This window comes from Salvia splendens, chromosome 4 (assembly GCF_004379255.2).
Source record: "Salvia splendens isolate huo1 chromosome 4, SspV2, whole genome shotgun sequence".
In the NCBI taxonomy this organism is placed as follows: domain Eukaryota; kingdom Viridiplantae; phylum Streptophyta; class Magnoliopsida; order Lamiales; family Lamiaceae; genus Salvia; species Salvia splendens.
Window position 1 is genome coordinate 209,294 of NC_056035.1, and position 27,717 is coordinate 237,010.

The window sequence follows — 27,717 nt, forward strand, 5'->3', positions numbered from 1 at the left end:
TTTTACGTGGTTCGATTTACTGAGGTAAATCTACGTCCACGGGGAGAAATGGGGGCAGGTTTGTATTGCTTGATCTGCGAATTACAGCTTACAACACTGGCCTGCTTTATGATATTCTCTCTAGAGAGCTTTTTAGAAATTAACAGAAGAAGCCGAAGCCCTTATCTATCTGACCTAGGTTCTATTTATACAGTGAACCAAGATCGTGGCATGCAGCATTTATTAGGTAGTGGATGTCGTGGAGATCGTGGCGACCTTGCATGGGTCTACTATCCTGCATGAGTTAATGACTGCTTGACACCACTAAATAGATCGTCGGTGTAGTGGAGGTGGAAATCTTGCATGAGTCCACTATCTCCTAGTTCGGTCGAATACTGAGACCGAACTGCTGAATTATTGCCGAGCAGCTTTTGCCGATCTGAGAGTAGAGCTTGATGCCGACCTGAGAGCAGAGCTTGATGAGTTGGCTTTCACCGAGTTGTAGGCTGGGGCCGAACTCTTTGGTTGTGCCGAACTGAACTCTTTAGTCACGCCGGACTGATACTCTTTAGTCATGCCGAACTGATACTCTGTCTTGGGCTTTACTGCTGTTGGGCTTGTTTAGTACGTACTCCATCACTACCCCCCCCGAAAAGCGAAGTGAATCACTTCGGCATTCTGGATAAAAGTATGGGGTAAGTTGATGTTTGTCCACGGTCTCATGAAGTGAACTCTTCTTTGATCGGACTTGGTTTGTGTCCTAATTTGGCGAGTTTTATCGCTCGGATCGGACTTTCCGTTGTCCTAATTTGGGGATCGGACTTTCCCTTGTCCTAATTCGGCGAGTTTTATCGCGTGGATCGGACTTTCCCTAGTCCTAATTCAGGCAAGTTTTATCGCGAGAATTGGACTTTTGTTGCAGTTCGTTTCAGACGAAGTGCTTGTTTAAGCTGAATTGTGGTCTTGTATCCTCTTTAGAAGCTTTGACGCACAATCGTGGGCTTGTTGCAGCTCGTTTCGGACGAACTGCTTGTTTAAGCTGAATTGTGGTCTTGTATCTTCTGTAGAAGCTTTGACTCACAATCGTTTAGCTTGTATATGTTCTAAGAAGGGGATCAGCCTTCGAAGAACAAGATACCTCAGTTACATTTGTAAGAGACGACACTCACATAGACAGACACAACGCACGTAAGACAAACAAAAACGCACATAGGCAAAGAGAGCAAATAAAAAACAAGGAAAGCACATAAGACTGACTGACTGGACTGTCTCTTACAAATGGAACTTCTTGAGGTTGGAAATGTGCCATGTTCGGGGTATCTGTTCTCCTGACATGTGAGCCAATTTGTAAGACCCTTTGCCGAGGACTTCTGACACCCGATACGGACCTTCCCATGTGGGTTCGAGCTTGCCCAGCTTTTCTGCTCGGCTTACTTCGTTGTTTCTCAAGACGAGATCTCCCACTTGAAATTGCAGCTTCTTCACCCTTTGGTTGTAATACCGGGTTACTTGCTCCTTGTACTTGGCTGCTTTTATGCACGCCAATTCTCTTCTTTCTTCGGCTAGATCTAATTCGGCTCGCAGTCCATCATCATTCATTTCTAAGGAGAAATGTAGAGTTCGTGGACTGGGTACGCCGATCTCAACCGGAATCACGGCTTCAGTGCCGTACACCAGACTGTACGGAGTTTCACCGTTGGAGGTTGTGGGTGTAGTTCGGTAGGACCATAGGACTTGAGGGAGATTTTCTACCCATTGTCCTTTGGCTTGTTCTAACCGAGCTTTTAACCCTTTCACCAGGATACGATTTGTTACCTCCGTTTGTCCGTTTGCTTGTGGATGAGAGACCGAAGTGAACCGCTGTTGAATATTCAGCTCTTGGCACCAATTCTTGAACGTCTTATCGGTGAACTGAGTCCCGTTATCCGAGATGAGGATGTGGGGTATGCCAAATCGGCACACTATGTTCTTCCAGACGAAATCCAATGCCTTCGAGCTCGTTATCGTAGCTAATGGTTCAGCTTCCACCCACTTCGTAAAGTAGTCCACGGCAACGATTAGGAACTTCATTTGCCGAGGAGCTTGAGGAAGTGGTCCCACTATGTCTATGCCCCATTGCATGAAAGGCCAAGGGCTTTGCATAGTGGATAGATCGGTCTGCGGCATCCTTGGGATATTTGCATGGATTTGGCACTTCGGGCATGTCTTGACGAGCTGCACTGCTTCTTGTACCAAGGTTGGCCAATAATATCCCCATCTTAGAACTTTTTTAGCTAAAGCTCTAGCTCCGATGTGGCTGCCGCACGATCCTTCATGAACTTCTCTGAGGATGTAGTCCGTCTCTTCTGGTCCTACGCACCGCAATAACGGCTGGAGGTAAGACTTTCTAAAGAGGACTCCTTCATGAAGTTCATACCGAAGTGATCGGCACGTGATTTTCCGAGCTTCTCTCTTATCCTCGGGCAATTGTCCCTGATCCAGATACTGCAAGATCGGCGTCATCCAGTTCGGCGAGTTAGATACTGAATGTACCTCGGCTTCATCAATGCTTCGATGCATTAATTCTTCCGCCTTTGAGCTCGGATCTGAGGCCAACTTACTTAAGGTATCTGCTCGGCTATTTTCCGCTCTGGGAACGCGGATTATCCGAAAATAGGAGAAACTTCGGCTGATGCTTTGCGCTTTGTCCAAATACTTCTTCATTCTCTCGTCACGGGCTTCACTTGTACCCAACATGTGATTCACTATGACTTGTGAATCACAATGGACTTTGAGAGATTTGACGAGCAGACTTTGCGCTAACTGGAGTCCGGCAAGGAGGGCTTCGTACTCGGCTTCATTATTAGTAGTGGGGAATAGGAACCGAAGTGAGTAGGTTACCTCGTGTCCGTCGGGAGCGATGAGTAAAATACCAGCTCCACTTCCCATCTTGTTTGAAGCTCCATCTACGAATCCGCTCCAGCAGTCTGGCGGCTCTACTTCGGATTCCAAGGGCTGTGCTAGTTCGGCATCGGCAGACTTTTTCTGTTCGGCAATGACAGGGATTGCTTGATCGAACTTGGCCTCTGTAAGAAAATCTGCCAAGGCTTGTCCCTTGATGGCTTTCCGAGGTAGGTACTCGATCGAGTGTTCTCCCAGCTCTATGGCCCATTTGGCGATTCTGCCTGATGCTTCTGGCTTGGTCAAAACTTGCCGAAGAGGCAGATCGGTTAAGACGCATACCTTGTGAGCATAGAAGTATGGCCGCAGTCTCCTTGCTGCATTTACTAACGCCAGAGCAATTTTTTCCAGAGGTTGATACCTTGTTTCTGGACCTCTTAATGCTCGGCTTGTAAAGTAGATGGGAAACTGCTTTAGGCCTTCTTCTCGTACAAGCACCGCGCTGATGGTTTGATCTGAAGCCGCTAAGTATAAGAATATTACTTCGGCTTCGGTTGGAGCAGAGAGAATTGGAAGCTCGGCTAGATAACTTTTGAGCTCGTCAAAGGCCTTTTTCTGCTCGGCTCCCCACTCGAACTTTGGTGCTTTTTTCAACACTTTGAAGAACGGCAGTTGCTTTTCGGCTGCTTGGGAAAGGAATCGATTCAGTGCGGCTAGACATCCGGTTAGCCTTTGCACGTCATGTATGGACTTCGGCATTGCCATGTTTTGAATGATTTGAACTTTTGAAGGGTTTGCCTTGAGTCCGTCCTTTGAAACCCAACAACCCAGAAATTTTCCTGAATCTACCAAAAAGGTACATTTTTGGGGGTTGAGTTTGAGGTTGGCTTTTCGGAGCACGTCGAGAGTGGATTTGAGGTTGTCTTCGTACTCCGAAGTGCTTTTGCTTTTGACAACTATGTCGTCGACATACACTTCAACCTGTTTCCCGATGAGGTGCCGAAAAAGCTTGTCTACCATCCTTTGATAAGTGGCTCCGGCATTCTTTAAACCGAATGGCATCTTTTTATAAGCGAAAATGCCGAAATCGGTGATGAAAGCTGTTTTCGGAGCGTCACTCTCATCCATCAACACTTGGTGATATCCTTTGTATAAATCAAGAAAACAGAAAATTTCGAAACCGATCAAAGCTTCTACTTTTTTATCTATATTCGGAAGGGGATAGCAATCTTTTGGACAGTGCTTGTTTAGATCGGTAAAATCTATGCACATCCGCCATCCTCCTCCTTTTTTCTTGATCATCACAGGATTGGCCACCCAAGAAGGATATTTCACCTCGAATAGTACATCCGCTTTTAGTAATTGGCGGACTTCGTCATGGATGACTTGGCTTCTTTCTGCCGCAAAGAGTCTTTGCTTCTGTTTTACTGGCCGGATTGAAGGATCAATATTTAACCGATGAGTGATTACCTCGGGGGGCACTCCGGTCATGTCCAACGGAGACCATGCAAAGACATCTTTGTACTCCTTGAGGAGCTGAATGGTCTTTTCCCGGAGTAGAGGCGTTCCTGCGAAGCCGACTTTGACCGTTTTGGATGGATCATCTTCGTATAACTGAACGGTCATTGAGTTCGGCCCTGAAGTGACTTCGGTCATCTCGCTTGCCTCCGACTCCGGTTGCTGTGATTGCTATGCTTGATGGTGCTGAACTGATTGCTCGGCACTTTTAAGCGCAATCTGCAGACATTCTTTTGCTCTTTTTTGATCACCTCGGATGACCGCTATCCCACCTTTAGTGGGGATCTTGATGGTGAGGTGATAAGTAGAGCAAACGGCCCGAACTGTGTTGAGCCAGTCCCTCCCCAGGATGATATTGTACGGAGACCGAGCTTTCACCACAAAGAACTCGATCATCGTATTGGAGCTTGTAGGCGCTTTTCCCACCGTGATCGGAAGGCTGATAATACCTTCAGGGCGGGTGTCCTCCTGGGCGAAACTTTTCAGAGGAAGTGGAGCCGGACTGAGCCGAGCTGGATCCACTTCCATTTTATCGAAACATTCTTTAAAAAGAATGCTGACTGACGCTCCTGTATCCACAAATACTCTGTGGATCAGTTTGTTTGCCACTCCGGCTTGAATGACAATAGCGTCTTGGTGAGGAGAGATGGCTGGGACGGGATCGGCATCTGAAAATGTAATCACTTCGTCTTTCTTCAGCCTTTTGTGTGTTGGCTCCTCTTGATTGGAACCTCTGCGTTCTGCTTTTAGGGACGACTTAGTCTTCCCGGCAGGGAGAGCATCAATAGTCAGGATTACTCCATCGTATTGCGGCTCGTCGTCGTCTTCGGGATCCTCATGCCTTTTCGGATCCTGAGGATTGCAGTTCGCACTTCTCTGCCTTTTGTTCTTTTTCGGCTGCTTACTTTGGTATTTTTTTAACGTTCCTGTTTTCACAAGAACATCAATACCTGCAGCCAAATCTCGGCACTCCTCGGTATCATGACCGTGGGTTTGATGGAAGGAGCAATATTGATCCTGAGGTCGCCGCGCGGCTGATTTCGTCATCCGCTTTGGTCTTTCGAACATATCGGAATGTAGTTCGAAAATTTCCGCTCTTGACTTGTTCAGTGGTACGAACTGAGCGGGCGGCTTCTCAGGATTGAGACGTGGCCCCAATCTGCCTTGTACCGGTGCCCTTTGAATTCTTTCAAAAGGAGTTCGGCGAGGAAGCACCTGGTCGCTTTGATCGGGCTTCCTTTTGTCTCCTTGGGATGAGCTGTCTAACGACCGTTTTCGACGGTCTGCCTCATCCGCACGAGAAAACTGGTCCGCAATGTCCCACATTTCTTGAGCTGTTTGCGGACCGCACTCCACGAGCTTTCTGTAGAGAGCTCCGGGCAGGATTCCATTTTGGAATGCCGAGATGATAAGTAGATCATTGAGATTATCTACTTGTAGGCATTCCTTATGGAATCTCGTCAGGAAGTCGCTGATCTTTTCGTCGCGACCTTGACGTATAGAAAGCAGCTGAGCCGAAGTGATTCGGGCTTCCGCTTTCTGAAAGAACCTCCTGTGGAAAGCATCCATGAGATCTCGGTAGGATCTGATGCTGCCTTGAGGAAGGCTGTCGAACCACCTTCTGGCGTTCCCGATGAGTAGCTCGGGGAACAGCTTGCACATGTGGACCTCATTGAGACCCTGGTTCGCCATATTATATTGATAGCGTCCCAGGAAGTCATGAGGATCCTCCAGCCCGTCATAAGTCATTGACGGTGTCCGGTAGTTCCGCGGCAAAGGAGTTCGGGTGATATCGTCCGAGAACGGAGTCTTTAATGCTCCGTACATGGCGAACCCGACATCTCTTCGGTACGGAGGAGATGGAGTTCTCCTGTGGTTCCGGTACCGAGGAGGAGCAGGAACATGTCGGGGTTGAGGATTCTTTCTCCTGGAAGACACGTCACTACTGCGGTAGTGACTTTCATGTCTGGATGAGGAGGGAGAATCCGTCGTTGTCTTCTCCGGCTGTTGGCTCTTCTGCAGGAAGGTTAAGAACTCCTCCTGCTTCTCGGCCAAGAACAGCTTGACAGCTTCGTTTAAATCGGGCTGCTGGGAAGACTCAGCGCGATGACTCCTGGAGTGGCTTGTTCCTCCTTCGTGAGAACCGGAGGTAGATGTCTCCCGAGGCCGTTTTTCAGACCTGCGAGCTGGACTAGCTTCCTCACGGTTATCACGAACGGTATTATGGGTGTTATGTGATCTGGTATGCATTTTTTTTTTTTTGGGGTGGAAAAAGGATCAAAAATTCGCTTTATCACAAATTTGGTTCTCTGGTTCCCACAGACGGCGCCAGTGATGAAGCGGCGAATTTTTGATGTTTGTAAATGCAGGAAATAAATGAAGATCAACACAGAGATTTTACGTGGTTCGATTTACTGAGGTAAATCTACGTCCACGGGGAGAAATGGGGGCAGGTTTGTATTGCTTGATCTGCGAATTACAGCTTACAACACTGGCCTGCTTTATGATATTCTCTCTAGAGAGCTTTTTAGAAATTAACAGAAGAAGCCGAAGCCCTTATCTATCTGACCTAGGTTCTATTTATACAGTGAACCAAGATCGTGGCATGCAGCATTTATTAGGTAGTGGATGTCGTGGAGATCGTGGCGACCTTGCATGGGTCCACTATCCTGCATGAGTTAATGACTGCTTGACACCACTAAATAGATCGTCGGTGTAGTGGAGGTGGAAATCTTGCATGAGTCCACTATCTCCTAGTTCGGTCGAATACTGAGACCGAACTGCTGAATTATTGCCGAGCAGCTTTTGCCGATCTGAGAGTAGAGCTTGATGCCGACCTGAGAGCAGAGCTTGATGAGTTGGCTTTCACCGAGTTGTAGGCTGGGGCCGAACTCTTTGGTTGTGCCGAACTGAACTCTTTAGTCACGCCGGACTGATACTCTTTAGTCATGCCGAACTGATACTCTGTCTTGGGCTTTACTGCTGTTGGGCTTGTTTAGTACGTACTCCATCAAAGAGCGTGGTGAATGCTGGCGGCTTAAGGGAGTCCACGAAGCATTCTTGTGGTCGTTGGACACAGGATTTCTGTGACTTACTATTAGTGATGTGTTGTATTATCTCTATGCCTTGCAAATTATCATTCTCTCTCCAGAATATTTTGATTAATTATTATACAGCTTTCATTAGACTGACTAGTCTTGCCTCTCATTTTGCGACGTAATTATGTTATTCATCATATACTAATAATTACAGAATACTAATCAGCATGTTATCCTTAACCCACTGTTTATTGGCAAATAATCTCTATATTCCACTAACTTTTTTAATTCACTCTCATTTGTAATTTTTTTAAATTTGTGTCAGAATCAAAGTGGACGATTAATAGAAAACGAAGGAAGTATTAAATTAGTACATTATATTGGTCGTATTAAGTTATTTACTGCTGATAATTTTTTGATTAAAAATACTTACTCTATTTGGATCAAATCCAAAACCAAATCCAAATCCAAATCCAAATCCAAATCCAAATTTAGTTTGGGTTGCTTTCTTCTGTTTTTTTTAAAAAAATTAAATTAGGGCATCCGCAATGGGCGGACGATGGCACGCCTGATGGCGTGCATCGTCCGCGCCATCCATCGTCCGCACCCATTGCGTGTGCGCGCCATAGGGTGCGGACGATAGTCGCGCCCTATACTTCGGTCGCGGAGGATAGCGCGAACGATGGCCGCCCATTGCGGCTATCGCGGACGATGGCCATCGTCCGCGCCATCGTCCGCCCATTGTGGAGGTCGCGGACGATCAACCGCGGACGATGGCACGCGGTTTCGTTTTTTTATAAATACCGTTCATTTGTAACATTTAATTTCACTCGATTTCATTTTCGAAACTTACAATTACATAATTACTACGAAATGGATTCAAGCCCCAATAATCCTACGTTTAGCGCAGGGGCGCATTGGCGGGGTACAGAACCCGACGATTATCGTTCGTTCGACACCAACACCCATTACGATCCCGATTTCAGTACGGAATCGTATGGGTTGTCTGGCATGGAGCCGTCTCCGCACCGCCCAACCGTAGCGGCCAATCCCGACCCCGCCGCGACCGCTTCCGCCCCAGCCAGAAAGAAGCGAAACCGGCAGCGGGCGCAGAAGTTTCCGCCTCCCAGTGATTGCGATGAGTACGCCCCCAGCCGTACGAACTACAACGACGACGAAACTCTCACCTTGGCCCGGTGTTGGGTAGATATATCGGAAGATCCGATATTCGCGAACAACCAGCGACAGATCGCATACTGGGAACGCATCGCGGACCTCTACAATTCGGTCAAGCCGCCGACCGCATACAAGCGCAAGCGTGAGCAACTCCGCAAGCACTGGGATCAAGTCAAGAAGCAAGTGAACTTGTACGCGGCGGAGTTCGAGAAGTTCACGCGGTCACAGGGGAGCGGCGAGAGCTTGAGCGACGTGCGCGCTAAAGCATTGCTGTCGTACCGGTCGATGTACGGCGACTTCAAGCACGAGGCCATCTGGGCGCTCTTGAGGGACAAGCAGAAGTTCCAAAGTGGAATTCTGCACACTGGTGCGCCGAAGAGGACGAAGACCACTGAAGCTGGTGATTACACGAGCAGCGGCAGCGGCAACCACCAGGTTGACCTCAACCGGACGTACGTGGATGAAGGGAGTTCCGGCACACCGGTGTCCTTCCGGCGTCCTCCCGGCGTCCTCCCGGCGTCAAGGCTGCGAAGGCCAGGGGGAAGGCGACCGCGACCTCATCGTCGACCGCTGCAACCTAAGCTCCGGTCCCGGTAGAGCTCCCGACCCAGACGGCCACCGCGTTTGAGTTGTTAGCAACAGCGTCGATGGCAAGGACGATGTTGCAGACGCATAGGGCCCTCAAGAAGTGTACCGACCCCGACGAAGCCGAATATCTCCAGGCGTTACTCGATGAGCTGCGTCGGAAGTTGGGAATTGGTCCGACTTAGTTTTTTTTATTAGTTCAATGATGTAACTTTTTTTATTAAAACTTCGCCGTTTATTATTTAGACCGTTTTTTATTTACTCGTTACTTGTTATTTGAAAACAGTTAAATTAATTAAACAAAATAATAAAATGATGATGTGGCGCGCCTTAGGGTGCCCCACTGCAGGTGAAAAGATAGGAGGATAAAACTGCTGATGTGGCGCGCCTTAGGGCGCCCCATTGCTAATGCTCTTACCCTCCTACTAGTAACGTGACGGTGAATGGTGAATGATTGTGATGAATTGATGATGATGATGATGATGATGAGGGTGGGGTATGGTAGTATGATACTACTGGTTGTAGCAGAGTAGAGTAGGGTGCTTTATTGTGCAGACAATTGGGAGCCACAAATTCTCACCATGTAACAACATTTCTATATTTAAACCTTCCTCCTCCACTCAATTACATTGCTATTTGGGAAAACAAAGCTGCCTCAATTTCTTTCTACTCATGATTCCCAACTCTTGCTTATTTTTCAAATATCTTCTCTTTCTTTACCTTCACTATGACAATATTTGGAGTACTTGTTTCCTACTACTATTGCTCCCCAAATAGTATGGAGTTAGCTTGTTTTGATCTATTTACAATATTTACAAGGACTACTTGGTGCATCTATGAAGAAATTGTTCTATTTACAAGGACTGCTTGGTGCATCTATGAAGAAATTGTTCTATTTACAAGGACTGCTTGGTGCATGCATAAAGAATAAACTCAAAGAACACTACGATTGATTGAATTCGTTGATCGACTTCAATAAATCTGACTATTTGATTGAACTAAGTGATTGACTTTTGAGTGAGATGACATGCTTGGATTACTCGAACTCAATAAATCTGAATCTTTATTGAAAATAAATTGCCTAATTTTTGTGGACGACCTAAAATGAAAAAAAATATATATATAAGTATTGTGGACAAAAAGAGTATATAAACATTAGTAAAATGTTTAGAAGCAACTGAATTCATCTATGCCCCTAATAATTGAGCAAGAAAAGAAAAAAAAGGAATAATTGATAGAGATATATCGAAGACGAAAGGAGAATGGTTGAAGTCTTTAGATAGTTGTTTGGCTGTATGAAGAAACTCAGAGTCGTGGAAGCATTGGATTTGCAACCACAGAAAGCTTCCATAATTTTCAGCCATTCACAATCTGCACCTCACATTGATTAAATTTTCAAGCATGAAACATGTTCATACCTACTTACAGCAGCGTACTGGAATAGAGCTTTAATCTCATCCTCCACTGCTCTGCATCGAATAGCATCTGCACATGTGTCCATCCCACGAGATTTTATATGTGGTTTTCAGTTTTTCACCATCAAACATAAATGTTTCTTCCTCACAATGAATGATCCAAATTGTGTGGAAAAAGATGGCACAACAAGCTGTATCACTATATCACTTATTATGTCTGTTCTGTTCTGTTCTGTTTTGTATAAAGAGTGAACTCCATTCTTGAAGGCCCATTGTATCGCCTTGTTTTACGTTTCTGTACAAGTGGAAGAATGAGAGATGGACTTGAGATGTTGTCATAGATATCTTTTGCTATCAGATAGATGGCTAGCGAATCCCCTTGCATCGACTTCCAATTGTTCAATATACCCGTTGAATGCAGGGTTGTAAGCGGCAGCCTTATGCAAGTAATGCAATGCTTCAGCTCTGCGGTTCACATTGGCTAAAGCGCTAGTGTGCCAATAAAGAAAATACAAGAACAAAACATGAATTTAGAAATGCTAGAAATGGCAAATGATTAGAAGGGGGTGAATGTGACATTACGTTGAGAGGATAATTAAACCATCGTAGTAGTGGGCTTTGCTATTTGAATCTTGAGGCTCGTTCATCTGAGCTATTCTTTCGAGGTGCACAAAACCCTCTTCCATCTTTCCCTGAATGAATTACACAGTTTATAAGGCCTTCAGCAACCTAGGCAGTGATGTTTTGCACCTAGTGACACACTGTACAAGTTTTTTTTTTAACACAGTAACATGTGAGTTTAGATAGTACCTGAAGCATGTTTGCAATACCTGCCCATTGAGACGAAAGAATCAAAAGATCAACTTCTCCAACTTCTGTAGGATTCCCAGTGAAAAGTAGCTGAATTGAAGTTATAGTGCAAACCTTCAGTAAAGGACCGTTATAGGATAGCTAAAGTAGATTATTACTAAACAGAAAGTGTCATTCATCATAGTATTGGAGTTTTTTTAAGGAATTTCCAGATACAAACAACACAGGGCAATCATTTTTGCTCCAATGATGCTGAATGGACTTGATACTGACTCAAGCAACTGTGATCATAGCATCTATTGGATAGCTATCTAAATTGGAGAAATATGTAGTACTTTACTACAAGATTGAATCAAACCTTTGAAATAGCTTTTTCTAGGAACTCAGAAGCTTCAGCATAATGTTCTTTTTGTAACAGCGTTTGTCCCAAAATAAGCAAAGCTCTTACATTCCCAGGATCCTTGTCGAGGGCGACTCTGCAGTTCATATACCAGAAAATCCAACATAAAAATAAAGGAAAAGGCAAGTCGTCTAATGAGAAAAGGTTTTGTTACCTAAGTAATGCAATTGCGGCATGTTTTTGGCCACCACCTAAGATTTCAACTGAAAGCTGTTTACACATGCTCGCATAAATTAATAGGACTAACTTCAATCATTAACCATTAAGAAAATGCTAAATAATCACTCACAGATACCAAGTCTTCAGGTGATAGGATTTGTGCAGAAATTTCTCCCTCTTTTGTTCGTATAAGAGTATCTGCTGCTACAGAGCTGTCTCTTTGAATGACAGTTGGAGCTACTGCTGAAGCATTCATTTCAGGAAGCCCCAAATACCGAAGAAGATTAGGATTGTGGAGGCATAATAGCTGAAAGGCAAACAAGAGGAGTAAAGAAGTCGCTATGGTGCTGTTTCATAACAAATAGTGGTATAAAATTCATTTTTTGTTAGCATATTGAAATCATTATCTTATAAAACAATAAAAAAAATACTCCATCGTCATTTCATAAAAATTATTTTCAGTCTTGGAGCATTAAAGTTCAATTCTAGTCAAGGGAAGTGCAAAGAAAAAAGATTTTGAAGCACATGTCACAATTTTCAGAACAATAGTACAAACCTGTATGAGACTGAATGTGCTATTGGTAAACCAATATATTAAGGACCCCTGCAAGATATAAATGAAAGTTACCACAAATTAGTATATACGTATATAAATATCTACATGCCACGACATTATCAAGAATGTCACATCCAGAAAATTTGTCCGTCATTACCTGGGGAACACAGAAAGTAGTAATCAAAATAGGCAGTGTCAGCAGTTGCAAATAAGCCTTGTATATCTACATAGCAAAGAGAAAGATCAGACTGTCAGCACACTCTAACACCCTCACTAACCAAGAATATTAGAGAATAAGGATGGGTTATGGTGTAAGCCACCCTTATTCTCTAATATACATTGTAGTGTTTATAATATTTTTGCATGTTACGTGCGGGGACGGAGCCAGGAAATTATAATAGGAGGGGCAAAAATATTAACATACAAATAAATAAATATAAAAATAATATATATATATATATATTATATTATTTTAGAGGAGGGTAACCCTACATGTATGTTAGGAGTGGGGCAAGTGAAAAAATATTTTTTCTTAATGAGGGGGGCAAATTAGTTGAATATGTATATATTTAAGTATTATAATATATATATATTTACATGCTATAAGAACAATGAGGTGGGGCATTTGCCCCTTCACACAATACTATAGATCCGTCCCTGGTTACGTGCCACATGGCAGCACGTGGTTGGAAGTACGTTGTAACTTTAAAATTAGTTATTTTTAAGTACATACGGCGGTGGCAAATATCTTGTGCACGTATAGCAACAGAAAAAAAATCACATTTTAGTGACTACTCTAGATCACAAACGAGACATAACAATAACAAATTATATGACATAAATATTAATGGATGGTGTCGGGAAGATTTTCCATAAGATCTCATGTTATTATCTTACCAATGCCTCAACTTCAAAGGACAAAAGAAGGATAAAGCAGAAAGAGCATTTGCATGATTTCAATCCGTTCCACTCACCTTTGCTAATAACTTTAAGGTGCCTGGTACATGTTGAAGTGATGAATTTCGAATAGAGAGCTGAAAATCAGAAAATAAGCTCTATTAATCAGACATGGACCAGAAGAACACTGCGATTAAAATAAATAAATGGATGTAAAGAATGGACCATATTAAATGTAATTTATGCATGATTATGGATCAGAACAAGATGTCTGCAGTTCAGTAGAAAATACTTCATGAAGAACAAGTGCCTTGCTTATAGATACACTTGAAACTAAGTATTAGTAGTTCCTTGACACCAGAAAACAATGGCATAGGGTAAAGATGTAGATAACCTAAAGTATTATCCCTAACCTGAACATTAGCGAAATGCAAGCCTGCAATGCACAGTGGGAAAACAGCTCCCAATGCTCCTTGCGGATATTCAGTCAAGTTCAATGACCATAACATCCCCCCCTGCCATATTTGAGGATGAAATTTACACTGCCGGTAACTGAGCCGCCCAAGAAAGAAAGAAAACAGAGAACTTATCTAAAGAAGTATGAGTAAAATATAGTGTAATGATAATAATATAATAATAATGCATAAAAGCAAGTCAACAAATTTAACTGGTTTAGAAGTAACATACAGTATCAAAACCAGGGTGATGATCCAGTGACATTTTGCGAACACTCATGAGCCACAAGAAAAAGCAAGGGACCTGCATATTGATTAGAAGAACAAGAGAAAGAAGTATGAAAACCATCTAATATATAATTGGGCAAAAAGAAGCCGCATGAAAAACTGCTCATGGAGTCCTTGATTAGTAGGATATAGCATTTATCTAATGAATGAGGGTACTAAGCTTTTTGTCTTAACAAAGACTTTGGAAGAGGAATCGAGGGTACTGGGGAATTCTGTTTGTGTTTTCTTCCTAATTAATCCTTTCCCCCAAAATTCGACTACCAGCAACTAGAAATCATAATGAAAAACACAATGGATTCATAAAATGAGGGTCGATTCTGAACACATGACTGCATGTTGTATCATTTTGCAAGAAGGAACGGGTGAGTATAGTACAAGGAAAATAACCTGAACAGCAACTGAGGAGAAGAACCAAAACACTGAAGGACAATCAGCTGCCTCCTTTTCCTTCCAGAAAAGGGCAAACTGGTCTCTGAAACTTCGTCCTGACAGAGGCGGTGGAATAGGGGGAGGTACTATTAGGAATACAAAAGACAAATATTATATTGTTATATTTCAGAAAATAACTTCCCTTCACCATATTTTCATACACATATATCCAAATGAATACTCACAATGAGGCAGCAGCTCTCCTATTATTCTCAATTTTTTAATTTGCAACACAATTAAAGGAAATATTGCAAGTCTCATAGCCACAGTTGATGAACAGATTATGATCCACCTGCAGGATTCAACCTATTCAGTCAGTTTCCAATGACTAAATAACGAGTACCAGGTGTCGGTCAATTAAACACATCAGTAATCAAATTCCATGAAAGTTATTGGAAAAAATGCCACAATCATAAGGTTCATAAAGTTAATCTGGAAGATGTAAAATAGAATTCCTAATTGCATTTCATGGAGGAGAAGCAAATAAAATCATTAAAATCGAAATGAATTAATCGTTCCTACCACGGCAAGCCAGTAGCATGGTGATAAGAATCGAGCAAGGAGATAAGAGTTTGAACCGGAAGAAACTGTTCGGCCGGCTGAAAAGCAGCGGACTGAGTTGAGAATCGTCGAGGAAAGGAGCTGCAAGTGAGAGATGAGTGCCAGTAAAGCTCCGACGATCGCCGAGGGGTGTAATCACTCCGATCGTGGCGGTCTGAGCTAATAAGCAGCGAATGTGATGAAGAGTAGTAGCACAGACAGCGGCGAAATCTAGTTACGGTTGAGAGTCGCATGGTTGGATTTTGGAGGTAGAACCATACTGCAAATCTCATTTTTGGAGAGAAAGCCGAGAGACGGCTGGCGCTGGCGGAGCTCCAGTGATCTGGTTAGACGGCGCTTTCGCCGAGGAAGGGGAAGAAGCTGCTGTTCTTCTCCATTTGGGGAAGGAACAAATGGTGAAATTGAGATAGGAGGCGAAGCCGGCAGCACACTGGCGACGCAAGGGGGAGACGATTTCGCCGAAAGGAGCGGAGTGAGAAGGAACCACCGCTACTGTGTTCTCCAAATTGGGAATTTACGTTGAGAAGGTTTTGTTTAAGAAGAAGACATATAATTGAGAGAAAGGGAAAGGAGCTGACGGAGCTTAGTATAAATTGGGGCTGCCAAATTCTAACTTAATTTGGGCCATTTCTTTAATTGGGCTCTAAGTGTAAATGGTAGTGATAAGGTGGGTAATTTTAATTAGTTGATGGGCCACTACTAATTTTAGTTGGGCCAGTAATCAAATTAATAATTGGGCCGAGAATTATTTATGTTTGATTGGAAAAAAATATATTGACTTGGAGCTCAATTAAATAATTTTTTTCTCGAATAATTTATCAAGTTCCCGGTGATTGGAAGTATTAAAGTTGGAGACGCGAAGGGCCGACCGGCGTCGCCCCGCGACGCCACAGGCGGCCTTAAGAAATCTTAAGAAAAATCCAAAGAAAAGGATTTAAGAAGAGATTTTAAGAATCCATATATCATTAATTAAATTTTAAGAGAAAATAGAATTTCTCCAAAATTAGTAAAGGGGATATTACAGTTCTGCAAGAGCAGTGAAGCCCGATTTAGGATTTAAGAAAAATTCTATAAGCCGAGACTAAGAGATAGATGTTATCCTATAGGGTGCATGCATTCTTTTCTTAGAAAAATAGTTCAAGTATTAATTAGCGTGTCACGCTATTTTCTAAAGGAAATTATTCAAGGGGCAAGTGAGGCCAAACGAGGATTTGTTAATTGGAGATAAGCATACCAGGTGGGCTTTCTTTTAATATCCAGCACATTAGTGTGGATATAAATTAAATATTTGTGAACTTATGGAATGTCATATTTTCTCAAATGGAGCTATGGTTTTTGTTAAATTGTTGTCATGCCATAAAATGTTTATTTTCGAGGACTATCTGTTGGACTTTTTGTGTTGGTGTTTTAGTTTATGAAGTGTATTATTTGGGCTTTATTTGTGATGAATTTTATGATTAAAAATTTATAAAAATTTAGAGTTCCAAATTGGGTGTTATGGCTATATTATCATTATATTTATGTTTTAAATATTAGGTTTTAATTCGGAATATCAAATTTATACAATATTTTTTTACTTTTGTGTTTTCCAAATATATAATGTAAGGATATAAATACGTCTAATAAAGTGTTATATACCATATGCTACAATTATTCTACTATAACACATATTTTTCTAATGTCTTATTACATTTTCTGAAATGGAAGCATATTTCCAATTTATCCTTTGTCTTATTATATTCATATTCTCCACTCTAACTTTTTATTTAAATATATTTAGCCGTTAATATATCTTTATTATTTAAAAATTATTTGTCCCGTGCATAGCACGGGTGATAACACTAGTGGGTACAATGAGTGACAAATTTTTTAACTCGTCCATTACTTGGGGGGGGGGGGGGGCTTGTATATGTGCATATCCATTGATACACGAGAGATATTACATGAATAAATACTGCATGAAGCCCCTAAACTAGTACTAGGAAAGCACATTTAATCCTATTTTACTGTATTGTTTTTTTATTGCAGCTGTTAATTTCAGCTCTATCTGTCAGGGGTAAAATGGCATGACAATTTCAATTGAGCAAAAGCAAAAACTGGTAAAGAAGTACTATATGTATACGGAGTACTACTATTTTATGATGTTAGATGGATCACTGCTAGGCTTCTCTGAATCGTTTTTCAAATGCTCAATGTACACACTGTAAGAAGGGTCGTAAGCAGCAGCCATCTGCAAGTACTTCAGTGCCTCGTCTTCGCGGCCAACATTCGCTAATGCACTGGAGAACCACGACAAATTACCTTTAGTGAGTATGCAATTAGAGAGACGACACGACTTCACTCTTCATGGATTCATGAAAATTGAAGAGACAACTAACCACTAGTAGCATATACTCGAATGGCATGCTTGGAGAAAATGTGAGTTGTGGCATCTGTTATGTACCTTGAAAGAACGAGAAAACCGTCGTAGTAGTGGGCCTTGCTCTTTGAATCCTCTGGTTCTTTAATTCGAGCTATTCTTTCTAGGTGCACAAGACCCTGCTCCATCTTGCCCTGCACAAGTTTATCGAAAAGATAAGCTTAGTTTGAGGCTTTTCAATAAGATTGAAGCAACATGTTATATGTGTTCTTGGAATGTTATATTGAACCATATGATGGCGATGCAAAGGGGGTTGTTAAAACGAACAAATTTAGGTGGTTCGGATGGGTACCTGCTGCACGTTAGCAATACCCGCCCATTGAGATACAAGAATCAAAAGATCAATATCTTCGACTTCTGTAGGATCACCATCAACGAGGAGCTGAATCAAAGAGTAAGCCCCTCCAGTCATGTATCAGTTACATGATAATAAAATGTCTGAAACATGAACTAGAGAACTGCGCATACGCATATATCCAGTCTTTCAGTTAGTACAGGTTATTTTCAAGTATCTGATTATCATGAAAATGAAGATGGAGAAAAACCAAGTGGTTCGTGCAGATTTTAACTGTACCAGACCTTTGAGATTGCAGTTTCAAATAACTCAGCAGCCTCAACAAATTGTTTGTTCTTTAACAGCGTTTGCCCCAAAATAAGCATGGCTTTTACGAACCCAGGGTCCTTTTCAAGGGCAAGTCTGCAGTTCATATTTCAAATAAAAAGCAAAATAAACATAGAAGACAAAGCCAAGACTCTGAGTGCACAGGTTCCCTTACCTTAGGCATATAATTGCAATATCCTCACGGCCTGTAGATAAAACTTTGATAGAGTACTGTATAAAAAGTACTAAGTTGGATTAGCATACTTAAATGGATTATAAAGCATTATAAAAGAGCATGCTACAAGATCACTGACATTGACCAGTTCGACTGGTGATAACGTGTGGGCATGTACTTCTCCTTCCTTTGTCATTATAGCAATATCTGCTGTTTGGGAGCTGCCATCTTTTTTAATAGTCGGTACTTCTACTGGAGTATTTACTTTAGGAACCCCCAAATACATGAGTAAAGTGGGATTGCGAAGGCACAATTGCTGTGGGTTGAAGGGAATAAAAAATGAGCAAAAAAGAAAAAAAAACATCTCAAAATATTTTTATGTCAAAGAAGGGTTGGAGGAAGAAGAAGCGTGAAAATGGCTTAGTAAAAACTACTGCACTGCAGGATACACCATGCACTGCATATTTTTGCAACCTGCGAGCCTCGCCAAGATTTATACTTTCATAAATCGAATGGCTAGAATTCGATTACTTTTCATAGGAGACGAGGAGATCAAAACAGTAGAGTTTTAGCATACACTAATTTTAGAGCAACAGCACCAACCTGTATCAAAGTCAATGTACTGTTTGAAAGCCAATGAACTAAGCTGCCCTGCAAGATACGAAAAGGGAGAGCATTAAATTCAGATAAATAGTGCCATGTTACAGTATGATGACATAATGGATCAAATTTATTTCATACTAATAAATCCATCTAAATAAGCTGCAATAACAGGGAAGTATAAGAGGGTATACGTTTGAATCACAACCCCACGCACTACCACTACAATAAAAAAATGCAAAAGCCGCAACTTATCATAATGAACAACTGACACACTCAATTTACCTGGGGAATACTAAATGTAGCAGTCAACAAAGGCAGAGTCAAAATCAACAAATAATTCTTGTATCCCTGCAATGAAATGCAAAGGATCACATTCTCAAGACTAGTCAAAGTAGTACACAAAGAACTCCATAATGTATATCAACTTCATTCTATTAATTAACAATTATTGAAAGCCTTATACTTAACACTATTTAACTTCGTGAAGCTTACCTTTGCTAAGGACCCTAAGGAGCCTGGTAACTGCTGAAGTGGTGACTTTGCAAAGGACAACTGAGAAGTAAAAAAAAAGCATTGGAATATAAAACATACTATAAGATACACACCTGCAGTTCTGCACTATCAGTTCGAGATACCAAAGAAAAATAAAGTATCTTGATCTAAGTGTGAAAAGGGTAGTGCCCTCAACCTGAACATTAACGACATGCAAGCCTGCAATGCAGAATGGGAACAGAAGTCCCAACGCACCGTGTGGATATTCAATCAAGTTCTGGAACCATAAAGTTCCACCCTGTAACAGTAAGAATAAGTTCACCTTGTGAAACTGATCAGAGCAATGGAAAGGATAAACATTAAAGATGATGTTGGAGTCCGTTAAATTTCTTATGCAATGCCAATATTCAATGCTCTATATGCATGGTTTTCAAAACTAACATGAGAAGCATTCAGCTTAACACTTTGAAAGTGAAATGACTTAATTGTGTTCAATGTACTTGTTTTATCCGAAAATCATATGCATATGGTATAAATTGTCTTACACTATAAAAGCCAGGGTGATGATCCAAGCACATTCTACGGATACTTGAAATCCACAATAAAAAGCAAGGGACCTGCATATATAATTTGATTCATCTGTCATTATAGAGACATGAACAAAAAGAGAGTGACAGACATATAAAACAAAACTTCAGTTAATCCTTTCATCAGTCTCAACATGCCAAGAACTAAAATGAACAAGAGAATGAAGCATGTAGTTCCATAACGTTCCGCAAGAAAAAGAATCTTTTGGCTAGGGCCCAAAGAATATGTAGTACTCCATCATAAAATTAACAAGGAACATAACCTGAAAAGCAAATGAGGAGATGAACCAAAACTATGAGGGGCACCTAGCTGCCTTCTTCTCCTTAAGGAAAAGGGAAAATTGGTCCATGAAACCTCGTCCTGACTGAGGCGGTGGGAATGGTCTAGGTACTATTAAGAACAAAAAAACAAAAATCATATGTTACAGTTTACAGGAATCGTTCCGATTATGACATATACAATTATAACTCTGTTAACACAGTACTTTAACTCACACATACAAGGAAAAAGAAAAAATACGATAACTGCACAACTGCATAGACATTGCTTTCTAATGTAATTCGCTTGTGTGAGAAAACTAACCAAGATTTTACATTTTAGTACCAGGCTATAATACAAGCATCTCCTTCCATTTGTAATAGGAGTAATTCAGTAGTTTCATTTCTGGTTTTATGACAAATTGATAGATCAAGCATGGAAGCAACAAAAGTAATTTGTTTTTGGTATCCTAACCATGACCTGAAGAGCTAAAAGGGACGGAAGGATAAATTTTTCTCAGATAGAATTTCGGGCGGGATACGAAAACTCACGTCTAGGTAGCAGCATTCCTAACCTCCTCGTTTTTTTAAGTTGCACCACAGTAATAGGAAACAATGCAAGTCTCATTGCCAATGTAGATGTTGAGATCACTATCCACCTACAAAGTTCGACTTGATTGAGTCAGTTCTAAATCACTGCAGCCCCAACAATAGAAATCAGTCAAGCGAAAAAGTCATGTGTGAATAAGAAAGCAAATAATAAAAAGTAACTCAATTGGAAACCCAAAAATTAAATCCATCCTTAAAACAGATAAGGATATATCCAGTAGCTCTCTGATGCAGCAACTGTAATTTCAAAAATTAAAAATCGTGCAACATTTTCCAAGCAAATGAATACGTGAAACGATAATAAGCGTTCTCGCTGCCACGTTGCATAATGCAATATATGTATAGCGCCTACCATGGAAAGCCGGTCAAATCATGGTAATAATCGAGCACCGAGATGACAGCTTGAACAGCGAGAAACGGCTCGTCCTGTTCAGCAGCTTCGAAAGGGAGGGGAGGTTCTTCCGATTAGGAGACGCCGGGATCGGCGGAGAACCGCCGATTAAAAGATAAGCAATCAGGAGATGAGTGGCGGAGCAGCTCCCACGAGCATCCAGGGTTGTTACTGTACTGGTGGCGGCTGGTTGAGCTAGTCAATAGTGAATGCGAAGAGGATGAGGAATAATGGCAGATGAAATGGTGGAGCGACGGCGGGCAGCGGCGGAGTTTACTTAATTTTAACAGCCCCATTGCTCGGTGGCAAGTTTTTTGGGGGGTTTATTGGCTTTTACTAAAATTATCTCAATGCATACTAGTAGTATTTTTTATTTAGAGCATCAACAATGACGCTCATCCCGGTTGAATTCCGACCCGCGTGCCAGAATTCCGCGGCGGACGTCCGCCATCGTTCCCCCGAGGACACCGCAGTTCCGCGGCGTTACGCGGAATTCCGTCGCGGCGGGCGTGCGGACTTCCGCCATTGCGTTGACTCCCACGGATGTTCGCGCGAAATTCCCGATTATTGCATTAAATTTTTTTAATTGTGGAAAGTCCTTAGGGATGTCCGCCACTGTGAAGAGGGAAATCCTTATGACGTGGCAGTAGAGTGAGAAGTCTGTATGACGTGGCAGGAGGTGTTTTTGGAATTCCGCGGGGAATTCCGCGTCACTGCTGATGCTCTTAGGTAAGGCCATCTGCAACGCTGTCTCTTATCCGTCCCTTAACCGCCGCACAAGAGTTTGCCTCGCAGGAGGTTGAGGGCACGACAGACGATGACGGAGGTCCTCCCGTGGGCGCTGTCGGCCGCAAGGAATAAATGCGGCGAAGGCGGCTAGAGGGAGGAGGGTCGAGCCGAATCAAGCCAGTCGGGCTCGGGGGCACCCTCGAACTCCCTAATGTCCATGTACATGACCGCCACAAAGGCGGACACTTCCCGCATGACGCCTCCCCAATACCAAGCCTATCCTGCCGGAATTAAGTTTATGGCAAGACAACTTGGTATTCCGCCTCCAGGTGGCTTCAGTGCACATCCACCGCCTTTTGGGGATGATTCGCTAGCGGAGTAGTTTTTTTTATTTTCTATAAATTTGTATTTTAAATTATGTATTTTTTATTTTTTTGAATTTTAAGTTGTATTTTTATTTTATGTTGTAATTTTATTTTATTTAATGAAGTGTGTTTTTATTAATTGAATTTGGTTGGAAATAGAAATAAAAAATGAAATTGAATGAATTGTAATTTAAGAGACGGTTAAAGGACGGATAAGAGATGGAGGGTTGCAGGTTTCGTCCCTTAGTTAAGAGATTGGAGTAAAAAAATACAGTGGGGCCCATGAATAGTAATTCAAGGGACGGATAAGAGACAGCGTTGCAGATGGCCTTACCTAAGAGCAACAGCAGTGGCGCGGAATTCCCCGCGGAATTCTAAAAACACCTCCTCCCACGTCATACAGACTTCTCACTCCACTGCCACGTCATAAGGATTTCCCACTTCACAGTGGCGGACATCCCCAAGGACTTTCCACAATTAAAAAAATTTAATGCAATAAACGGGAATTTCGCGCGAACATCCGTGGGAGTCAACGCAATGGCGTAAGTCCGCACGCCCGCCGCGACGGAATTCCGCGTAACGCCGCGGAACTGCGGTGTCCTCGGCGGAATTCCATATCCGTGCATGGTATGCACGGATATGGAATTCCGCCGCGGAATTCCGGCACGCGGGTCGGAATTCAACCGGGATGAGCGTCATTGTTGATGCTCTAAATAAAAAATACTACTACTAGTATGCATTGAGATAATTTTAGTAAAAGCCAATAAACCCCCCGAAAAACTTGCCACCGAGCAATGGGGCTGTTAAAATTAAGTAAACTCCACCGCTGCCCGCCGTCGCTCCACCATTTCATCTGCCATTATTCCTCATCCTCTTCGCATTCACTATTGACTAGCTCAACCAGCCGCCACCACCACCAGTACAGTAACAACCCTGGATGCTCGTGGGAGCTGCTCCGCCACTCATCTCCTGATTGCTTATCTTTTAATCAGCGGTTCTCCGCCGATCCCGGCGTCTCCAAATCGGAAGAACCTCCCCTCCCTGTCGAAGCTGCTGAACAGGACGAGCCGTTTCTCGCTGTTCAAGCTGTCATCTCGGTGCTCGATTATTACCATGATTTGACCGGCTTTCCATGGTAGGCGCTATACATATATTGCATTGTGCAACGTGGCAGCGAGAACGCTTATTATCGTTTCACGTATTCATTTGCTTGGATAATGTTGCACGATTTTTAATTTTTGAAATTACAGTTGCTGCATCTGATCGCTACTGGATATATCCTTATCTGTTTTAAGGATGGATTTAATTTTTGGGTTTCCAATTGAGTTACCTTTTATTATTTGCTTTCTTATTCACACAGGACTTTTTCGCTTGACTAATTTCTGTTGTTGGGGCTGCAGTGATTTAGAACTGACTCAATCAAGTCAAACTTTGTAGGTAGATAGTGATCTCAACATCTACATTGGCAATGAAACTTGCATTGGTTCCTATTACTGTGGTGCAACTTAAAAAAATGAGGAGGTTAGGAATGCTGCTACCTAGACGTGAGTTTTCGTATCCCGCCCGAAATTCTATCTGAGAAAAATTTATCCTTTTGTCCCTTTTAGCTCTACAGGTTATGGTTAGGATACCAAAAACGAAATACTTTTGTTGCTTCCATGCTTGATCTATTAATTTGTCATAAACACCAGAAATGAAACTACTGAATTACTCCTATTACAACTGGAAGGAGATGCTTGTATTATAACCTGGTAAAATGTAAACTCTTGGTTAGTTTTCTCACACAAGCAAATTACATTAGAAAGCAATGTCTATGCAGTTGTGCAGTTATCGTATTTTTTCTTTTTCCTTGTATGTGTGAGTTAAAGTACTGTGTTAACAGAGTTATAATTGTATATGTCAAAATCGGAACGATTCCTGTAAACTGTAACATATGATTTTTGTTTTTTTGTTCTTAATAGTACCTAGACCATTCCCACCGCCTCAGTCAGGACGAGGTTTCATGGACCAATTTTCCCTTTTCCTTAAGGAGAAGAAGGCAGCTAGGTGCCCCTCATTGTTTTGGTTCATCTCCTCATTTGCTTTTCAGGTTATGTTCCTTGTTAATTTTATGATGGAGTACTACATATTCTTTGGGCCCTAGCCAAAAGATTCTTTTTCTTGCGGAACGTTATGGAACTACATGCTTCATTCTCTTGTTTATTTTAGTTCTTGGCATGTTGAGACGGATGAAAGGATTAACTGAGGTTTTGTTTTATATGTCTGTCACTCTCTTTTTGTTCATGTCTCTATAATGACAGATGAATCAAATTATATACGCAGGTCCCCTGCTTTTTATTGTGGATTTCAAGTATCCGTAGAATGTGCTTGGATCATCACCCTAGCTTTTATAGTGTAAGACAATTAATACCATATGCATATGATTTTCGGATAAAACAAGTTCAATGACCATAACATCCCCCTGCCATATTTGAGGATGAAATTTACACTGCCGGTAACTGAGCCGCCCAAGAAAGAAAGAAAACAGAGAACTTATCTAAAGAAGTATGAGTAAAATATAGTGTAATGATAATAATATAATAATAATGCATAAAAGCAAGTCAAACAAATTTAACTGGTTTAGAAGTAACATACAGTATCAAAACCAAGGTGATGATCCAGTGACATTTTGCGAACACTCATGAGCCACAAGAAAAAGCAAGGGACCTGCATATTGATTAGAAGAATAAGAGAAAGAAGTATAAAAACCATCTAATATATAATTGGGCAAAAAGAAGCCGCATGAAAAACTGCTCATGGAGTCCTTGATTAGTAGGATATAGCATTTATCTAATGAATGAGGGTACTAAGCTTTTTGTCTTAACAAAGACTTTGGAAGAGGAATCGAGGGTAATGGGGAATTCTGTTTGTGATTTCTTCCTAATTGATCCTTTCCCCCAAAATTCGACTCCCAACAACTAGAAATCATAATGAAAAACACAATGGATTCATAAAATGAGGGTCGATTCTGAACACATATGACTGCATATTGTATCATTTTGCAAGAAGGAACGGGTGAGTATAGTACAAGGAAAATAACCTGAACAGCAACTGAGGAGAAGAACCAAAACACTGAAGGACAATCAGCTGCCTCCTTTTCCTTCCAGAAAAGGGCAAACTGGTCTCTGAAACTTCGTCCTGACAGAGGCGGTGGAATAGGGGGAGGTACTATTAGGAATACAAAAGACAAATATTATATTGTTATATTTCAGAAAATAACTTCCCTTCACCATATTTTCATACACATATATCCAAATGAATACTCACAATGAGGCAGCAGCTCTCCTATTATTCTCATTTTTTTAATTTGCAACACAATTAAAGGAAATATTGCAAGTCTCATAGCCACAGTTGATGAACAGATTATGATCCACCTGCAGGATTCAACCTATTCAGTCAGTTTCCAATGACTAAATAACGAGTAACAGGTGTCGGTCAATTAAACACATCAGTAATCAAATTCCATGAAAGTTATTGGAAAAAATGCCACAATCATAAGGTTCATAAAGTTAATCTGGAAGATGTAAAATAGAATTCCTAATTGCATTTCATGGAGGAGAACCAAATAAAATCATTAAAATCGAAATGAATTAATCGTTCCTACCACGGCAAGCCAGTAGCATGGTGATAAGAATCGAGCAAGGAGATAAGAGTTTGAACCGGAAGAAACTGTTCGGCCGGCTGAAAAGCAGCGGACTGAGTTGAGAATCGTCGAGGAAAGGAGCTGCAAGTGAGAGATGAGTGCCAGTAAAGCTCCGACGATCGCCGAGGGGTGTAATCACTCCGATCGTGGCGGTCTGAGCTAATAAGCAGCGAATGTGAGGAAGAGTAGTAGCACAGACAGCGGCGAGATCTAGTTACGGTTGAGAGTCGCATGGTTGGATTTTGGAGGTAGAACCGTACTGCAAATCTCATTTTTGGAGTAGAATTAAGCTGCAACCATACTCCATGACCCATCCCAAAACCGTCCCTAATTCGAATAGAGGCAAGAAGAGTTACCTTAATTTGTACAGAATATGTCAAAATAACGCAGAGGATGGGGGAAGAAGATGAATTGAAACGGCACTTTAATTTAGGTTTGTTTTAACGGTGGATATTAAATGGGATTTTGGGCGTGTAGGGTCCACATATATGCCATCCATATCAAGGTGTTCAACGTTGCAAATATAGCTATTGAAGTAATCAATTTTGTATTTTATATAATATGTTTATAGGGGTCTAAAAATCATTGTGACCAAAATATCCACACTGAGACGTCTGATTTTGGGGAGAAACAAATTTGGGAGGGATAAAATTGTCAATTCATTTTCATTTCTTGGTGTGTACTTCAATGCAGCTCCATTTACCACCAAATAGCTAAGAATTGATTTATGCACATATCATAGAGGAACAGTGCGGGCCTAGAATTCTACCTAAGGACCTCCACATTAGAGACATGGAACTTGAACACTAGAATTGGGGCAGAATTGGACCCATATCTGGGTATAACATTAAACTTGAACAAGCCCTAATGGGCTATAATTATATAAATGAAAATATATCTAAATGAATAATCGTCGGTAAAATTGCTCAAATTTGCCAAATGATTACCTTTTTTTTTGTATTCTGCATCCTATATTACCTTTCTTTTTTTCAGAGATTTACCGATTTGAAATTGGAGAGAAAGCCGAGAGACGGCTGGCGCTGGCGGAGCTCCAGTGATCTGGTTAGACGGCGCTTTCGCCGAGGAAGGGGAAGAAGCTGCTGTTCTTCTCCATTTGGGGAAGGAACAAATGGTGAAATTGAGATAGGAGGCGAAGCCGGCAGCACACTGGCGACGCAAGGGGGAGACGATTTCGCCGAAAGGAGCGGAGTGAGAAGGAACCACCGCTACTGTGTTCTCCAAATTGGGAATTTACGTTGAGAAGGTTTTGTTTAAGAAGAAGACATATAATTGAGAGAAAGGGAAAGGAGCTGACGGAGCTTAGTATAAATTGGGGCTGCCCAATTCTAACTTAATTTGGGCCATTTCTTTAATTGGGCTCTAAGTGTAAATGGTAGTGATAAGGTGGGTAATTTTAATTAGTTGATGGGCCACTACTAATTTTAGTTGGGCCAGTAATCAAATTAATAATTGGGCCGAGAATTATTTATGTTTGATTGGAAAAAAATATATTGACTTGGAGCTCAATTAAATAATTTTTTTCTCGAATAATTTATCAAGTTCCCGGTGATTGGAAGTATTAAAGTTGGAGACGCGAAGGGCCGACCGGCGTCGCCCCGCGACGCCACAGGCGGCCTTAAGAAATCTTAAGAAAAATCCA

The 27,717-nt window shown here is 41.7% G+C and overlaps 2 protein-coding genes across 10 annotated transcripts; both read right to left on the reverse strand.

Moving 5' to 3' along the window:
• Nucleotides 1-10,281: 10,281 nt before the first annotated feature.
• Nucleotides 10,282-15,705, reverse strand: LOC121797695 (ALBINO3-like protein 3, mitochondrial). 3 transcript variants are annotated; one of them, XM_042196370.1, is made up of 14 exons: nucleotides 15,108-15,705; nucleotides 14,771-14,877; nucleotides 14,544-14,671; nucleotides 14,101-14,172; nucleotides 13,827-13,928; nucleotides 13,491-13,550; nucleotides 12,674-12,739; nucleotides 12,517-12,564; nucleotides 12,091-12,267; nucleotides 11,956-12,011; nucleotides 11,760-11,877; nucleotides 11,402-11,491; nucleotides 11,174-11,283; nucleotides 10,282-11,080 (listed from the first exon to the last, which is right to left on the reverse strand). In XM_042196370.1, exons 1-14 carry the CDS (start codon nucleotides 15,416-15,418, stop codon nucleotides 10,927-10,929), a joined length of 1,599 nt encoding a protein of 532 aa, XP_042052304.1. In that variant the 5' UTR covers nucleotides 15,419-15,705; the 3' UTR covers nucleotides 10,282-10,926. The 3 variants fall into 3 exon arrangements, with proteins under 3 accessions (XP_042052304.1, XP_042052306.1, XP_042052305.1); XM_042196372.1 differs by having other exon boundaries at nucleotides 14,544-14,641; nucleotides 15,108-15,142; XM_042196371.1 differs by having other exon boundaries at nucleotides 10,939-11,080; nucleotides 11,422-11,491.
• A 1,432-nt stretch (nucleotides 15,706-17,137) lies between these two features.
• On the reverse strand, nucleotides 17,138-27,353 carry LOC121797692 (ALBINO3-like protein 3, mitochondrial). Of its 7 annotated transcripts, none has more exons than XM_042196363.1 (16): nucleotides 27,059-27,353; nucleotides 26,019-26,384; nucleotides 25,682-25,788; nucleotides 25,455-25,582; nucleotides 25,010-25,081; nucleotides 19,982-20,053; nucleotides 19,633-19,734; nucleotides 19,437-19,496; nucleotides 19,227-19,292; nucleotides 18,945-18,992; nucleotides 18,481-18,657; nucleotides 18,342-18,397; nucleotides 18,145-18,262; nucleotides 17,858-17,947; nucleotides 17,590-17,699; nucleotides 17,138-17,425 (listed from the first exon to the last, which is right to left on the reverse strand). In XM_042196363.1, exons 2-16 carry the CDS (start codon nucleotides 26,369-26,371, stop codon nucleotides 17,278-17,280), a joined length of 1,707 nt encoding a protein of 568 aa, XP_042052297.1. In that variant the 5' UTR covers nucleotides 26,372-26,384; nucleotides 27,059-27,353; the 3' UTR covers nucleotides 17,138-17,277. The 7 variants fall into 7 exon arrangements, with proteins under 7 accessions (XP_042052297.1, XP_042052296.1, XP_042052295.1 ...); XM_042196362.1 differs by having other exon boundaries at nucleotides 27,036-27,353; XM_042196361.1 differs by having other exon boundaries at nucleotides 27,005-27,353.
• Between the last annotated feature and the right edge of the window lie 364 nt (nucleotides 27,354-27,717).

Coding starts and splice junctions, on each gene's coding strand:
- LOC121797695 (XM_042196370.1), bottom strand. CDS start 15,418: ATGAGATTTGCAGTATGGTTCTACCTCCAAAATCCAACCATGCGACTC. Junction 12,012..12,090: donor CACCTGAAGACTTGGTATCT/GTGAGTGATTAT, acceptor ATGTGTAAACAG/CTTTCAGTTGAAATCTTAGG. Junction 11,284..11,401: donor GTATTGCAAACATGCTTCAG/GTACTATCTAAA, acceptor TAATTCATTCAG/GGAAAGATGGAAGAGGGTTT.
- LOC121797692 (XM_042196363.1), bottom strand. CDS start 26,371: ATGGGTCATGGAGTATGGTTGCAGCTTAATTCTACTCCAAAAATGAGA. Junction 19,735..19,981: donor ATCACCCTGGCTTTTATAGT/GTAAGACAATTT, acceptor TTACTGTTACAG/GGTGGAACTTTATGGTTCCA. Junction 17,700..17,857: donor GTATTGCTAACGTGCAGCAG/GTACCCATCCGA, acceptor AAACTTGTGCAG/GGCAAGATGGAGCAGGGTCT.